At 32.6% G+C, this 16,543-nt stretch overlaps 2 protein-coding genes across 3 annotated transcripts in view; one reads left to right on the top strand and one right to left on the bottom strand.

Moving 5' to 3' along the window:
- LOC149909522 (S-formylglutathione hydrolase) overlaps positions 1-16,543 on the top strand; it is a 120,820-nt gene that overhangs the window by 84,607 nt on the left and 19,670 nt on the right. Inside the window, exon 1 of one of the 2 annotated variants that reach the window (XM_090119577.1) lies at positions 14,702-14,772. The exons of the other annotated variant lie outside the window; for it this stretch is intronic. The gene's annotated coding sequence lies outside the window, so the exon portion shown is untranslated. Of the gene's footprint in view, positions 1-14,701; positions 14,773-16,543 lie in introns of those variants that run through there. 2 annotated transcript variants of the gene reach the window in all.
- Csp (Cysteine string protein) lies at positions 2,634-8,415 on the bottom strand. The gene is made up of 3 exons (XM_090119538.1): positions 7,696-8,415; positions 5,113-5,228; positions 2,634-4,533 (listed from the first exon to the last, which is right to left on the bottom strand). Exons 1-2 carry the CDS (start codon positions 8,276-8,278, stop codon positions 5,203-5,205), a joined length of 609 nt encoding a protein of 202 aa, XP_089975664.1. The 5' UTR covers positions 8,279-8,415; the 3' UTR covers positions 2,634-4,533; positions 5,113-5,202.

Below are 16,543 nucleotides of genomic sequence, written 5' to 3'. Positions count from 1 at the left end.
TACATTGTACATATATTGTTTGTAGCGAATGCAGTGTGCGTGAAATCACTTCGATAAGAATAATATTATTTAATCCATACTTTCATTCAAACCATATTACTTTATATGGTCAACATGTTTTGAGAAAAATTAACATCACCTATGTAGTCAAAAGAGAACGCCGCGCCGATAGAAATTAAATATTAATAGAGAATTCCATTCATATTATCTATTATCTATGGTTCATAGAGCGAGTTCATATATTATTTACAGGCTATTAAATTTTTTGTTTGGTTTTAAAAGTACGAGGGTGTAATAGTGAAGGTCATTTCATAGAGGACCGAATAGAACCATAGCTGAAAGACACGTTTTATTGATTGACTCTAGGAAGTAAAGTCCTTGTCAGAGCAGTCAGACCTCCGAGTCCCCACTCCCCTCTCCTACTTTGATGCGGAGCTGCCATCGTGCTGTATCAGCGTATTTGGCTGTAGAATCTTGAAGAATGGATAATTCCGGTGTTAATACTATTACTTACTTACTATTTTTCATGGAACTGAAAAAATATGTAGGTACTTAAATTCTAGTAAAAAGGACTTAAATTCTAAAGGGATTCATTTTGAAAAGGAGGATGTAAGTAATTAATTTTTAAGCTATTGCATAGCTTCTATCGCGGGCCTTGAGCGCGGGGACCGAATCCAGAAATTCCGGAACGAAAAACCTCACGCTCCCCACTCCGACGGGCACGGCGGAGCTGAGGCGTGGCTTGAAGGCATGCTATGCAATAGCTTTACCGCAGCAGTCCCCGAATGCCACACGTCTTTTTTATTTTAGGTATACACTATACATATTGTATTTAAATTAAGGAAACTTCGGTTGAAAAAGAGTATTCAATATTAGGAATTAGGATGCATCTTATTCTATTAAAGTGTAATATTTTTTGTATTGATTTTATTAAGAACTTTCATGAAACCTTTGTTTCAGCTATCTTTATTAGGTCCTTGATTTGTTTTAACTCAAAGCCAAATACCTACCCAATCTTGCACACGGTTTAAAACTTCAATGGTCACCGAGTTACCATGAAGGTTGTATACGTAGTATATTATTATTAGTCTGTGATGAAGGTAACGCTGATTTGCTAAACATTTTATCTAGGCACGACAAAAGTGAGTTAAAAATTATTTTACTTGCCGAACTAAGGGTAAAGTGTAAATATAAATTTATTATTTATAACTAATAACTTTCAAATACATATGTATAGGTATAGAAAATACGCACTTTCTAAGCATATCACCTTCATACGCCTATATTTTCTTATTTCTATAAAACTACTGAACTGATTGTGACGAAACTTTAAAGTGTTACGTAAACATTATTTCTATTCGAGTAAAATCGGATAAAATTTTATTTTCTTATACCCTACCTACTAAACTACCGTCTTAGGTGAATACTTAATTTTCACTCTAAATAGGTAGATAGCTAAGTCGGTTAGAAATTATAGGGATCGCTAAGAACTTAAAAAGTCATCTTTTTGCGTCTTTACATCTGTGACATTGAAACCTGTTTTTTTTATAAACAAAAGGTTATACATATCTGAGTGTGGGATTCATAGTAAGTTTATTATGTATAAGTAATTATTTCCTCACATTCAATGATTATTGTTGTCAAAAATTAAATGCAAATTAATTTTAGACTAATTATGTAGTTAATGAGATTAATATGTATTTTTTAGACAACAATATTGCAACGTCTCCTCTCGTCAAGGTCATATGTTAAGGGGACGTTGCGCCTCTCCATGGACCTTGTGCGTATTGATCTATTGTCTCAGCGGAATACCAACTTGGCTTGCGTGATGCTTGTAAACTACGTGCCAAATAGGCTAATAACCACCATACTAACCGTACTTAAGTACTTGAAATCAGACCCTACCCTTATAATTCTGACAGTCGTCAATGTCATCAATTTAATGCATTGTTAATTTGTTACATATATGTACCAATGTATGCTGTAACATACATAATATATGTATGTTATAGCTTATAAGCTAAGCATATAAGTAACTTGCTTTGGTCTTAGTTTAAAAACACTCAAGGATGCAATAAATTTAAATAATCCAACAATTTCGCTTCTTATATCTTTTCAATATTCAATGAATAGAATAATGATTATTGTTAAGTCCTTTTTTTCTTCTTTCTCCGTTGTTAAATAGGTATATACATACTAAATATACACTCCAGAAATTGGACGGTTCAATTAATTTAAATTTTATATTAGTCCTTCACACTTCCAAATTTTTATATTGGCACATAAACATTTGAAATCTATATCTTACAACATTAATCTATAACCCTATGTAGGACGCCGATACACTGATAATATTTTTTGAACTTTCTTGATACGTAGCTGATACCTTTTTAGAACATTTCATTTAATATTAACATTATTCCGTTCTTTAATCGTCGTTCAAATATAGAGACAATCAATAAAAATACCCTTCATTGATTTCTCCATCAATAATTAGTTTTCTTATGCGTGACGACTAATTTATACAGTCGCATTTAGACTCACTCATTCGTAACATAGTTTCTTACGTTTCAAATATTATTTCTGAATAGGTTCTTTCGGGCATAATCTTGTAACGTACACGAATAAAAGTATTATTCGAATTTGAAATTATTTATTCATAACAATTTACATTCTGACGATACATACTTCGCCTACAAATAGCACAAGCAGGTGACAAGTACCGGTTTGGAAACAGGTTTACGTTACATTTCTTAGTTTTTGTTACATAAAGGAAATAGGATCTTAATATAGGTGGGTATATTTTTTAAATAGCCAAAAGTGAAACTGGATAGATTGGATTAAAAATACATTAATACGTACACGATAGGCGTAGCAAAACTAATTAAAGGATTCAGTTTTCTTAGTCCCCAATATGTAAAACAATAACACCAAATACATTGTACCATCTATCCAGAAATTTAAAAGCATAAAATATACAACTGATTTTTGTATAGGTACATATACATACATATAAGATAATATCTTTGAAACAGTTAAATATTTTAACGATGACACAACAACCGTGAATTTTAATTAACATTTAACAAATAAGCTAATTTCTAATAGTATGCCGGTCACAAGGCCTCGATTAAGGTCTATTTTAAATATTATAATAGTGACCGTTTATATATTTTTAAATCTTTATTATCCTATCTATCATTTTACCAATAAATAAGGAATACAAATTCCAAGTAAGTATACAATCTATGCTTCAGAACGTAGCATATTCGTTGCAAAAGTAGTAAAGTAGGTACATTCCTACATAATATTGTTACCAAATCGTCATAATAAAAGCAGATTACGATACTATTCAATAACACCAAATATATATTGAAAGTACACTTTACATCCTATCTACGCCAACATTTTCTACGTACTAGGTAACATATTATCTTAAAATTCAAGCCTGAGATGCAAATATCATATTTTATACAATTATTATCATAATATTATGTGCTCACAAGAAATAAGGAGCCTACATTCTATTGTGTTACCTACTGATCTATCCACCTTCATACTGCAAGTTATGAAATGAAATTAAAATTGATTTTTTTCAATTTAAAAGTATTGTAGTTAATGAGAATTAATATCGTTATTAATGAGAAATAAATAAGATTTAATGTACCTATTGCTTATTTAGTAGATAATGGACGTATCACGTATTAATGGTTATGGAACTCCGAAAAGAAAATATACCTAAGTATTCCGGTTTTGTTATATTTGGGCAAACGTCTTGCTGCTCCAACAACAGCGAAAATGCCAAATATGCGCAAATTCCGTTATGGAACTCTTATTATACCAATTTAAGCTAATTGTATAGTAGCATCAAAAATATGGTAGGTACGACGAAATAATAAAAAATAATTCGATAACTAATTATAAATAATAAGTAATTACTGTGAAATATCAAAAAAAAAAAATAAAAAAAAAAATCAGGTTTTTCGAGTCCATAATTATGGAATGTTATAATATGAATGGCTATGATGGCCCAAATAAGTAAGCCACTAGGTATAATTTTATCCCATACCTATACATATTATATTATACGAGTCTTCAGTTCTTCACAACAAGAAAGTCTCGGCAAAATTTTTGATTGTGATAGCGTTAATTACTTTTCTTACAACTGTAATCGATCTTGTACGCGATAATCTTCTCTCTACACTAATTCAAATTGATCGATAATTTAAAATGTTTATTGTGACGTATGTAGTCGTAATGTATTCCACTAATTATGTTCTGGGAAATATGTAACAAAATTATGTAACGAAAGTAAAATAATAAATGTTTACATTATATTTTGAACAACATTTTTATATAAATTGTGTAGTTGAACAATTTCTATAGTCAGTGATGTTGCATAAGTTTATTTTTACATTTACTAATAACAATAAACAGTTCATTCAACAAAATGTATTTTAATAATAAATAATGAAATTAAAATAAAAAAATACAAAAAATACTGTATTTAGAAATAAAAATTACATAAAAAAAACCGGCCAAGTGCGAGTCGGGCTCGCGCACAAAGGGTTCCATAGTAGCAAATATAATAAATTACAGTTAAATCAACCTATCTCAAAAACTATAAGAGATACTTTGATCAAACCAAAAATCGTTGAAAGAGTTAATTAGCATGCATCACCTCTATTTTTTTTAGAATTTTATACCCCGTAGTTATAAAAATAGAGGGGGGGGGACATACTTTTTACGACTTTGAGAGCTGATATCTCAAAAACCGTTCACTTTAAGAAAAATGTTTTTTAGAAAACTTTATATCATTTTAAAAGACCTTTCCATTGATACCCCACACGGGTATGTACATCGAAAAAAAAAATTTCATCCCTCAGTTACATGTATGGGGGGCCCCACCCCCAATTCTTTTTTTTACTATTTAGTGTCATATTTTTGTAGCGGTTCATACAACACATATTCCCATCAAATTTCATCACTGTAGTACTTATAGTTTCCGAGTAAATCGGCTGTGACAGACGGACAGACGGACAGACGGACAGACGGACATGACGAAACTATAAGGGTTCCGTTTTTGCCATTTTGGCTACGGAACCCTAAAAACTAAGTTAAGGCTTACATAAGTTGCAATTGTGGTGGTAATAGTCAGTTCCTCTTTCTCTTACATTTTACTTTAGACTAGGTGAAAACACTTCAAGTGTATTTTGGAATACTGCTTCCTGTAAATCAAAAATAAGAATTAATTATTTTATAACATAATCTTTGGTTTTAAAATATAAAAAAAAAAACTAAAAGAAATGGAATAATAGATGATATTCAGTATGCAGATATTTATTAGATCGAAAGATATCAAGTGTAGTTACAGTTTAACAATAATATAACTTGACACTTTTGTCCACTATACATACTCGATGACTAGTTTCAGTACCATCTTCAAAGCGGACAATTAGAAAAGATTGTGACAGTCTTAAGTTACAGCATTACTGAGTATAAATGATTGTTTAACATTGATTTGTAAATTTTAAATTTGAATAATGTGAAAATAGACAGTCTCTCCGTTGCAATAATTATCCAAGTATATTCTATCAGACGTAACATGCTTCTAATTGCACATTAGGGATATAAAACTCAGGAAAAGTAAAATCAGTTTTAAATAACTTTCTAATTATCCACTTTTCCGACGATAGTAACATAAAATACATGTAGTAATTATCCAACTTGCTTGTTTGTCAATACATCTTTGTTACAGTAATCTAATTGAGAGAATGTAACAAAAATTATATATTTATTATTTATATTGAGGTCTTATCATTAGGCTAGCCGAAATAACTAAGAGTTTAAGAAAATTATATTTAACTACCTAGCATTTAATATTAACAAATGTATTTATTTAAAGATTTTATTTATACTATAACATTGTATCTTAATAATTATGTATTTTGCAATAACAAATGATTATACCCCACTATTTGTATACCTTATAATGGCTATGATCATATCTGTTCAAATAAATGTAATATTATTATTTATTAGTTTGTGTACTAGGGTGAAAGCACTACAAATGTTCAATCTCTGTGGATATCCTTAAATAGTTTGAGAAAACTTCAAATGTTTGGTATTTTCACTTAAAAGTGCATGTTATATTGATAAAGTTACATCAAGTATATTATGTTACTTTTTGTATCTACCACCAAATAGTAAACTAGCCTAAAGGAAACTTAAATATATATATAAAAACATGCAACACAAATACTAACATTCTTACGGAATTGATACAGCAAGTCATTTTTTATTAACACTTTTATCAAAAGTAGTTTGGACGACAATATGTCAATTAAAAAAATGTTATGAAGTGAGATATTATCACCTTCTTAGAAGAAGCTGCAAGGTGTTTTTACATTATAAAGGTTCAAAAAGAGAGAAGAAAAATACTTTACGACCTAGATTATACAATTTTAAAATTTATTTGCAACAACACTGCTTAGGCAAAATATATAAATGATTCATAATACTTTAATGAAGTCACGAATATAATATGTTATTCTTAAAACAAGATAAATCACAAGAATTACAATTCATCACAACACGCTTGCTGTGATAATTTTTTTTTTAAGAATCTCTTGATCGAATCTTAACTCGGAGATTCTAAAATAAAAGAAAATTTTATACACAGCAACATACTACTGTTTTGTTGTGCTAGTGAAGTTATTATTCACTAGAATAATATTTAAATACATCTACAAATGTATCAACAAAGTTTTGGACCTATTACATATATGCAAGAGTGTGAGAGTTAAGTGTAATTTAACATACACTAAATGTTGGAATGTTAACTACTATGGCATTTAAGATCCCACAAAAATCTTCAAAGCATTCATTATGAAATGGCATATATTGTGTATACATTATATAATACTTGTAATGAAATAAAAACCTGATGGTACTAAATTTATATAAATTAATAATAATTACATATTTAATGAACTTCCACCTCTTAATTTTTAAGACAAGAATTAACATTACTCTTTAAAAAACAATGTTATGACAGAACAAGGAAATGTAGTGGTATACAATATGTTGATTGTTGATAGTGAAGTCTAATTCCTAACAATATCATAATCCATAGATTAGATAACAACATTTTGGGATCCATAATTTCTTGAGTTAATAGTCACATGGGTATTTGCTTTAAATATAATTAAGCTAGATCTGGTCAAGGCTAATACAAAAGTAAATACTAAATATAATTGTGGCGTCCTAATATCTTACAAAAAGCAAATGGTGAAGCAGCAAATATCTAAAATACTTAAATAATTTATATGCAGTAGTCTTGATCTTCATTTTAATCTATCGCTGTAACCTCTGTTTGTTACTTTGCAGAATATTTAATAATTTATTAAAGTATCACACTTAATATTTGGAGAAATAATATTAATGGTGAATATTCTCATTGATTTTTATTGATACAAAGGATTACAAACAGAAATGGACATGGTGAACTTTATTAACACTTTGTTTTACTTAAGAGTCATTGGAGAGTACTGCCATATAATGCCATATAAAATCAAAAAATTACTCAAGACTACTGCAAATTGGACATTTGGACTTTGAAAATTAGCAATAATGATTCAAATATAATTATGTACTTCGAAAATAGTTATTGTGAAATTCCGTAATTCACCCCACCTGTGTTGAGGCCGGTATTTTCTGACACGCCAGGAGCAGGGGGTGCAGGCATCGCAATCGGTGGCGCTTGCTCGCCACTGGGACGCCCTTCTCCGCCGGGTTGCATTGTGACCGGCTGCACACCGTCTGAGTCATCGCGCTCCAACGTATGATAGTCACCGGACTCTTCTGGTGGGCGCGGTTTACATTTTCCGCAGCAGCAATTAAAGCAGCAACATAAGCAGCAGCAGAAGTAACATCCGGTCAATATTCCACATACAACAAACAATGCTTTGCACCAAGTGCTTGTAACGACAAAATAGGCGTTGACGTTTTCCTCTCCAAATTGTTCTGCGATGTAAAGGCCGAGAGAGCCGTAGTTGTCATAAATATTTCTTTTGGTAGCATCGCTCAGGATTGTGTGAGCACGATTTACCTCTTTAAATTTGTCTGCTGCTTCTGGGTTGTTCGGATTTTTATCTGGGTGATATTTTAAAGCCAATTTACGATAACTTTTCTTGACATCATCAGCCGTTGCGGTTTTGGGTACTTGTAATATTTGATAGAGACTATCGCCAGCAGTCGATAACTTTCTTTTATCCATTGTAAAATTATGTTAATGGAGAGGGACAATTAACTGCTAAACTTAATTAATTACTCACACCACAGGCACAATCATTAGACCAATCTTTAATCTATTTCTTTTAGTGTAGGTATAATATTAATAGGTATCAGTTTTTCGCATTCACACACAGCACACTACCCAGCATCCACAGACTATGAATCATAGAGTAAAGTTAAGAATGCAAAGCTATGCTGTATGGTGGCTGTATGCACACACTGTGCACCATGGTAAAACCGTTAAAAACAAAGCACCAAAAAATATTTGTTTTGACAAAATAATATTTTCTATTGCTATCAAATTGCTATATTATATGCTTGCGTTTTGCGAGTGGTTGATTTTTCCATAAATAGGCAAAAGCTTACTATATGGGTAAAGACCAAAATTTCGACACATTTGCGCAATCAAAAAATTTCCAAACATTTTTCTTGAAAACTATGTCTGATAGAATTTTACGACAATTAATATTAAATTAAATGGTTATTTGTCCAGCATGCCAAATACCCAATGTTATAGAATAATACTCAATAGCAGAGTAAATAAAATAATATATCTACTAACGCGACCAAATTATGTACAAAACGGCATAATAATTTTGGAGGGTGAACTTTGAAGATATTTTTGAACAAGTTCTATGTAACTTATAGGCTGAATGTTGAATTCTACAGCAAAAACGTATAATGAGCAACCTTTTTCACGTAAGCTATAAGGAACAAACCGAAATATTATGCTTATTTACTGTTTTTTTGTTATTTATGTGCGATTTTAAACAATTGTGTTACTTATTTTGTGCAACCGTTTTCATTGGCAGTTTCTATAGACTATAAACAAGGTAGGATTTCGCTTTGGAGGACTGGCAACACTGCGCGTAATTGTCTATGACAGCTAGAGAATAAACGTACGTCGGCTCAAGGCCGCGGTGCTGGATGTATCCTACTGACGATCGTGCGCGCATCAAGCATGGCTAGGGTTGCCAACTTTTATTTGAAGAAATAGAGTATAATATCTGATTTTAAAGGAGGTAAATAAAGAGTAAATAAATATTTTTAAAAATGTATTTTTTTGTACTTTTTGCAGTAACTAAGAATTTTTCATTATTTTTAAATGAATTATATGAATCCAAACATTCCAAATCTAAATTTATATATTTCAAGAGCTCATTTTTAATTAATTTTTAATGAAGCTCGGTTTCTCTCTTCCCGCCACTTCACATTCATGACCGAAAAGACTCTTTCAGTAAATGCTGAAGTGGCGGGAACAGAGAGTATATTATAGCTAATCTTTTTTTTTAAACAAACAAATTCGTCAAGATATTTTTTTTAAATAAATTGCCATTATTCTGCAGTGGACTTTTGCATAAAATCTGTGTTATTCAACAATTCGCCTTGGAGTTCTTTTAAAATAATAACTTCTGAATATAAACTGTCCATGTGTACAAGGTTGATCCAAAAGTAATGATAATTGGGATTTCCTGTGTACATAAAAATCAAAAATAACCGTTTCTTGCTTGCTCATGTACTCACTAAGTTATCACAAAAAAATCATATCAATAGGCCACGTTTCCAAGTATTTACATTAATTTCTGTTGGCAACACTAATCTGCTGTACGTCCGCGCTATTCACTGTCCATCTGCACGACGTTCGCGGTGGTGGGGGTGCTTGCTGGATGAAAAGTTGGTCGTGCACATCCAGCAAGATAACGTACGTCAAGATGGACCGTAAATAAGACGCTTAAAGCGTCTTATTTACGGTCCATCTTGACGTACGTCCCGCCAAGGTCATACACGATGCACGACGCAAAACGACAGTGAATAGCGTTGACGTACGTCAATAATTATTATTATTATCTTGCTGGATGTGCACGACCAACTTTTCATCCAGCAAGCACCCCCACCACCGCGAACGTCGTGCAGATGGACAGTGAATAGCGCGGACGTACAGCAGATTAGTGTTGCCAACAGAAATTAATGTAAATACTTGGAAACGTGGCCTATCTCAAGCGTCTTATTTACGGTCCATCTTGACGTACGTCCCGCCAAGGTCATACACGATGCACGACGCAAAACGACAGTGAATAGCGTTGACGTACGTCAATAATTATTATTATTATCTTGCTGGATGTGCACGACCAACTTTTCATCCAGCAAGCACCCCCACCACCGCGAACGTCGTGCAGATGGACAGTGAATAGCGCGGACGTACAGCAGATTAGTGTTGCCAACAGAAATTAATGTAAATACTTGGAAACGTGGCCTATTGATATGATTTTTTTGTGATAACTTAGTGAGTACATGAGCAAGCAAGAAACGGTTATTTTTGATTTTTATGTACACAGGAAATCCCAATTATCATTACTTTTGAGTTTTGGATCAACCTTGTACACATGGACAGTTTATATTCAGAAGTTATTATTTTAAAAGAACACCAAGGCGAATTGTTGAATAACACAGATTTTATGCAAAAGTCCACTGCAGAAAAATGGCAATTTATTTAAAAAAAAAATATCTTGACGAATTATTTGTTTGTTTAAAAAAAATGATTAGCTATATACTCTCTGTTCCCGCCACTTTAGCATTTACTGAAAGAGTCTTTTCGGTCATGAATGTGAAGTGGCGGGAAGAGAGAAACCGAGCTTCATTAAAAATTAATTAAAAATGAGCTCTTGAAATATATAAATTTAGATTTGGAATGTTTGGATTCATATAATTCATTTAAAAATAATGAAAAATTCTTAGTTACTGCAAAAAGTACAAAAAAATACATTTTTAAAAATATTTATTTACTCTTTATTTACCTCCTTTAAAATCAGATATACTCTATTTCTTCAAATAAAAGTTGGCAACCCTAGCCATGCTTGATGCGCGCACGATCGTCAGTAGGATACATCCAGCACCGCGACCTCGAGCCGACGTACGTCGGGGATTGACCGTGAATAAGACGCTTCAGAGGAATAAACCTATAGAGTACTTGTATCGAGCGTATACAATTTACATATATTTGTTTCTCTCTATCTAAAGAAAACGTCGTATGAAAGAATGAGATAGCTATAGACTACAAGCTACGTTTCAACATAGTCATGGCACCATTTTTACTATAGGTACGTATTTAGATAGATAGAAGGTGATAGTGATGGGATGTGCTTCAATCGATAAAATCGTGAATACATTTTGCATTTACGGTTTCGTGAAATAATAAATAATAAAAAAAAAACAAAATTAATCATAAATTTCAGTTGAATACATTATTTGTTTAATCCTACGAATATAATAAATGCGAAATTATGCGAGAGTGGATAACTTTCTCTTTCACTGCTGAACCGATTACAATGAAATTTTGTACATACACACATAGGATAGGTTTTATACCGGAAATCCCACGTGAACGGGAACTGTGCGGGATTTTCTTTAAAAACGCGGGCGGAAAGCTAGTATATTTTAAAATAAATTTTAAAACTTGAAATGTAACTAATTTAAAATAAAGATCAATAAAGTTAAAGGAGTGAGGAGAAAGGCACAGTCAGCATGAATTTTAACAAGTTCATAAAAGGACAGTCTTAAAGAAAACATTTTCCTTACATCCTACTAATCAAGCGAAAGTTTGTGAGGATGGATGTTTGTTACTCTTTCACGCGAATACTACTAAACCGATTACAATGAAATTTGGAAAAATTACTTTTGATCCCGTAAATCCCACAGGAATGGGAACTATGCGGGTTTTTCTTTGAAAACATATTAAGTATGTATTTCAATAGTAGTTTCTCATCTATGAGAACTGTCATTTAATCAACCGTTTAATTTTCACATAGTTACACATTTAAAGTATATGTATGTGTAAAAAAATTTCCAAATAAAAATTCACTCACACACAAATGTATTTATTATCTAAAGGAACAAAAAAAACGTAAGCTTAAGATTGCACAATTCTTCTAGAGTATCCATCTTGATAACACGCAGGCTCGAAATGCAGTGAACACAATCTAGCAAATTTCAACGGCGTCCAATCTACACGTCTCATGTTTTATACCCATTTTTTATTTAGCTCTGGAAATCTAAAACAAAATGAATTTATTAATAATCTAAAAGAGAAACCACAAACTAAACAGATAAGTCAAATAAAACAACCACGTGGTATTTTTTATTTTCCTGCTGTAGAAAATTTACATCTATTATTTGCAACAACAACTACATATAAATCTGATTTATATCAGAAACAAAATAAATAAATCAACGTTAATATGAAATAGATTTTTTGTCATAAATCGATAATATACGCTAGATGTGTTACAACACTACGGTGGTAAACAAAATGCCAAATGTGATAATATTGTGACATTTTTTAAAAATTATTTAATTCTTTTGTATTCCACAACCCCATAAAGTGGGTAAATGTTACAGTTACAACATAAACTTATAAAAAAGCGCTTGATAAAACGTTCAAATAGGGTTAGAACATAAATATTTATCCATTTGCTGAAAATCACTTACCGATGGAAAGATATTTTTTCATTGTTTTCATACAAAACTCCCATTCGACTAGTGATAGCCGGTAGCTAAACATACAATAGTCATTTTAGCACACTGACAAATAAAAAGAAACACTATACACTTTATATTTTCTAAATATTTCGTGAAAAACACTTGACGCACTGAGCCCACCAGCTGGTTGGAAAACAAACTGACTGCCGGCGCGCTACGTTTGAAGACAGTGCAGATACTCTATCGCTATCTCAATCTGACTTATGCTGTTATTGACTAAGAGTAAGTAGATTAGAAAATATGTATTTTGTTCTGTCTCAATATAAGAACTCTATAGGTTTATTCCTCTGAGTGGCCTATTGATATGATTTTTTTGTGATAACTTAGTGAGTACATGAGCAAGCAAGAAACGGTTATTTTTGATTTTTATGTACACAGGAAATCCCAATTATCATTACTTTTGGATCAACCTTGTACACATGGACAGTTTATATTCAGAAGTTATTATTTTAAAATACTCCAAGGCGAATTGTTGAATAACACAGATTTTATGCAAAAGTCCACTGCAGAAAAATGGCAATTTATTTAAAAAAAATATCTTGACGAATTTGTTTGTTTAAAAAAAAATGATTAGCTATATACTCTCTGTTCCCGCCACTTTAGCATTTACTGAAAGAGTCTTTTCGGTCATGAATGTGAAGTGGCGGGAAGAGAGAAACCGAGCTTCATTAAAAATTAATTAAAAATGAGCTCTTGAAATATATAAATTTAGATTTGGAATGTTTGGATTCATATAATTCATTTAAAAATAATGAAAAATTCTTAGTTACTGCAAAAAGTACAAAAAAATACATTTTTTTAAATATTTATTTACTCTTTATTTACCTCCTTTAAAATCAGATATACTCTATTTCTTCAAATAAAAGTTGGCAACCCTAGCCATGCTTGATGCGCGCACGATCGTCAGTAGGATACATCCAGCACCGCGGCCTTGAGCCGACGTACGTCGGGGATTGACCGTGAATTAGGGTGCACTCACACACATCAGTCACCGTCACGGCACGTCACCGGACAGGATTAAAAAAAAATATGTATCAATAGTTCTAGTATGACTCTGTTCCCACACGACAGTCGCCGGCACGAAATCTATCAGTGACGTCCCCGGTCAGGCACGTCAAATAATCTTTCCATACATGTATCATACTTTTATCCCCACTCACCCGGTGCCGTCACGTCTCAGTTCAGTCAGCGTCGTGCTACCGTCAATTGCTACATGTTCTCTAGCGTGACACACGTCTAATCACTCACTAACCTGATGTATGTGTTCAATGATTCAGTCAAACCGGCGACGTGACTGACGGACAACATGACGGTGACTGGTGTTTGTGGATACGTACACAAACCGTCACCGATCAGTCATCGGTGACTTGACGGTGACTGATGTGTGTGAGTGCACCCTAAGGGTGCACTCACACACATCAGTCACCGTCACGGCACGTCACCGGACAGGATTAAAAAAAAATATGTATCAATAGTTCTAGTATGACTCTGTTCCCACACGACAGTCGCCGGCACGAAATCTATCAGTGACGTCCCCGGTCAGGCACGTCAAATAATCTTTCCATACATGTACCATACTTTTATCCCCACTCACCCGGTGCCGTCACGTCTCAGTTCAGTCAGCGTCGTGCTACCGTCAATTGCTACATGTTCTCTAGCGTGACACACGTCTAATCACTGACTAACCTGATGTATGTGTTCAATGATTCAGTCAAACCGGCGACGTGACTGACGGACAACATGACGGTGACTGGTGTTTGTGGATACGTACACAAACCGTCACCGATCAGTCATCGGTGACTTGACGGTGACTGATGTGTGTGAGTGCACCCTAAGACGCTTAACGGTCATAATGTATCATTATTCATTAGCATTGTCAAACTCAAAAGTCAAAGTGGTGTGGTCAGAAATTTTTCGGCAGGTTATTCAACGATTTTTACGGTAAGTCTTGTGTTTTAATTATAATTCAATAGTGCTCTAGGTAAAAAAAAGCATGGGTGTTTGCGTAATACTCATTTTAATACGATTCACAGTGTAGTTTCAGAGTAATCAATATTTACTTACTGTGCTACCTCACAATTGTGACACTTTTGTATTACTTTTGTAACACCAGTTGCACAATTTCTGTGTCACCATAATAAGATTGGGATACACATATATCGGTCAATTAAGGAAAGCTGGCATGTTCACAGTACTCACACTTATGCAATTTCACTTACAGTATGTTCAAAAATAAATGCGACTCTAGTTTCATTTTAGACTTGAATTGTAAAATAGGTGCGTTGTAGATAAATATATGCAAATATAATTATGAAAGCTCTCATAATTTACCTGTAAAATTATAATTTAAAAGTAAATCAATTGATGAAGTTAATTATTTATTCTAATAATAATCAATTGGATAAAAGTATTAATAATTATTCAATTATCAAATAATAATTAAATTTCAGGTCATAAAAACAATACAAATAACACGTGCGCTCACTCCCAAGTCCCAACACACGGATGGTTGTTTTGATAATGATTTAAATAACGGACGTCTTCTGCAGTTGCGGAGCAGTCTTGTCCTGACTTTGGTCGAGTAAAGATATCTAAGAAATATTATATTTGTAGTAAGTACGTAATACCTACAAATACGCGCTAACAAATATTGTTACATATTTATTGTATAATTTTCACACTATTGGTTTTAAACTCAAACTCAAACATTTATACAATTAGACTTCTTCTAGAAGCACTTTTGAATCGTCATAACAGTTTAACAGTTTTAACATTTACCACCAATTCAGAAAGCAGTATCTATAGAGAAGAAGAAGAATCTATTTAATCATAATCGTAATCTTCTACTTCACTGAAACTTTCATCGCTCGAAGAACTCGCCGTCGGAATTTCTTAATGTTATTATAAATGAGTCAGTGTAATTATCTAGGTACTTTTGGTTCTAATTGAATATATTTTTCCTCATGTTCTCGCGTCTTTCTCCAAACGTCACTAAACATATCCAGACTAATAGCATTTGCTTCCTTTCTAAATAATTCTTCCACAGTTTTCAAGTTAAAGTTCACATTTTGTGATGCTACTTTCCCTTTAATTATGCCCCATAGTAACTCTATTGGGTTGAGTTCTGGATGGTATGGTGGAAGGCGCAATACACTATGTCCATGATCTTTGAGGATTGCATCAAGTAGGTAAAAATTGTGTATTGTTTGGCTTATTTTTTTTAATAATGTGATAACTCTGATTATTAATTAGTACTTTGATTTTTGAAAAAAAAAAATGCCGATTTTAGTCAAAATTTATATAATTCTAACAAGATCCTTATCATCCAAATTTCCACCTTGGTGAGAAAAATTGACATTTCTAATGAAAATGAACAAAAAATTAAATGATTTTATTAAATACTGTAAAATATTCTATAATTCTTCCATTTACTGTATCACAAAATTCTTCATCGTACTACACCAATTACATCACCCTGTATTTATAAACAATTGCAAAATATGACACATACATAGGCCGGGAGATACTGACACAAAATTTCGGGTCATTTGTAACAGAATGGCGGTTCTACAGAGGTCTTATTACGCAATGACTAAAAGAAAAATGATGGTCAGAACGCTGGTACCGGCGGACTAGTCGCGTGGGCGTTAGTCGAACTCGTCGGATAAATAGCGAAAGTCCAACGATTTGTAACACAAAAATTTTAGAATTT

This window comes from Colias eurytheme, chromosome 3 (assembly GCF_061535395.1).
Source record: "Colias eurytheme isolate Ceu_HAF_F1 chromosome 3, ilColEury1 Martin Lab GWU primary, whole genome shotgun sequence".
NCBI classification, from domain to species: domain Eukaryota; kingdom Metazoa; phylum Arthropoda; class Insecta; order Lepidoptera; family Pieridae; genus Colias; species Colias eurytheme.
This window is presented reverse-complemented; position numbering and strand designations above follow the sequence as displayed.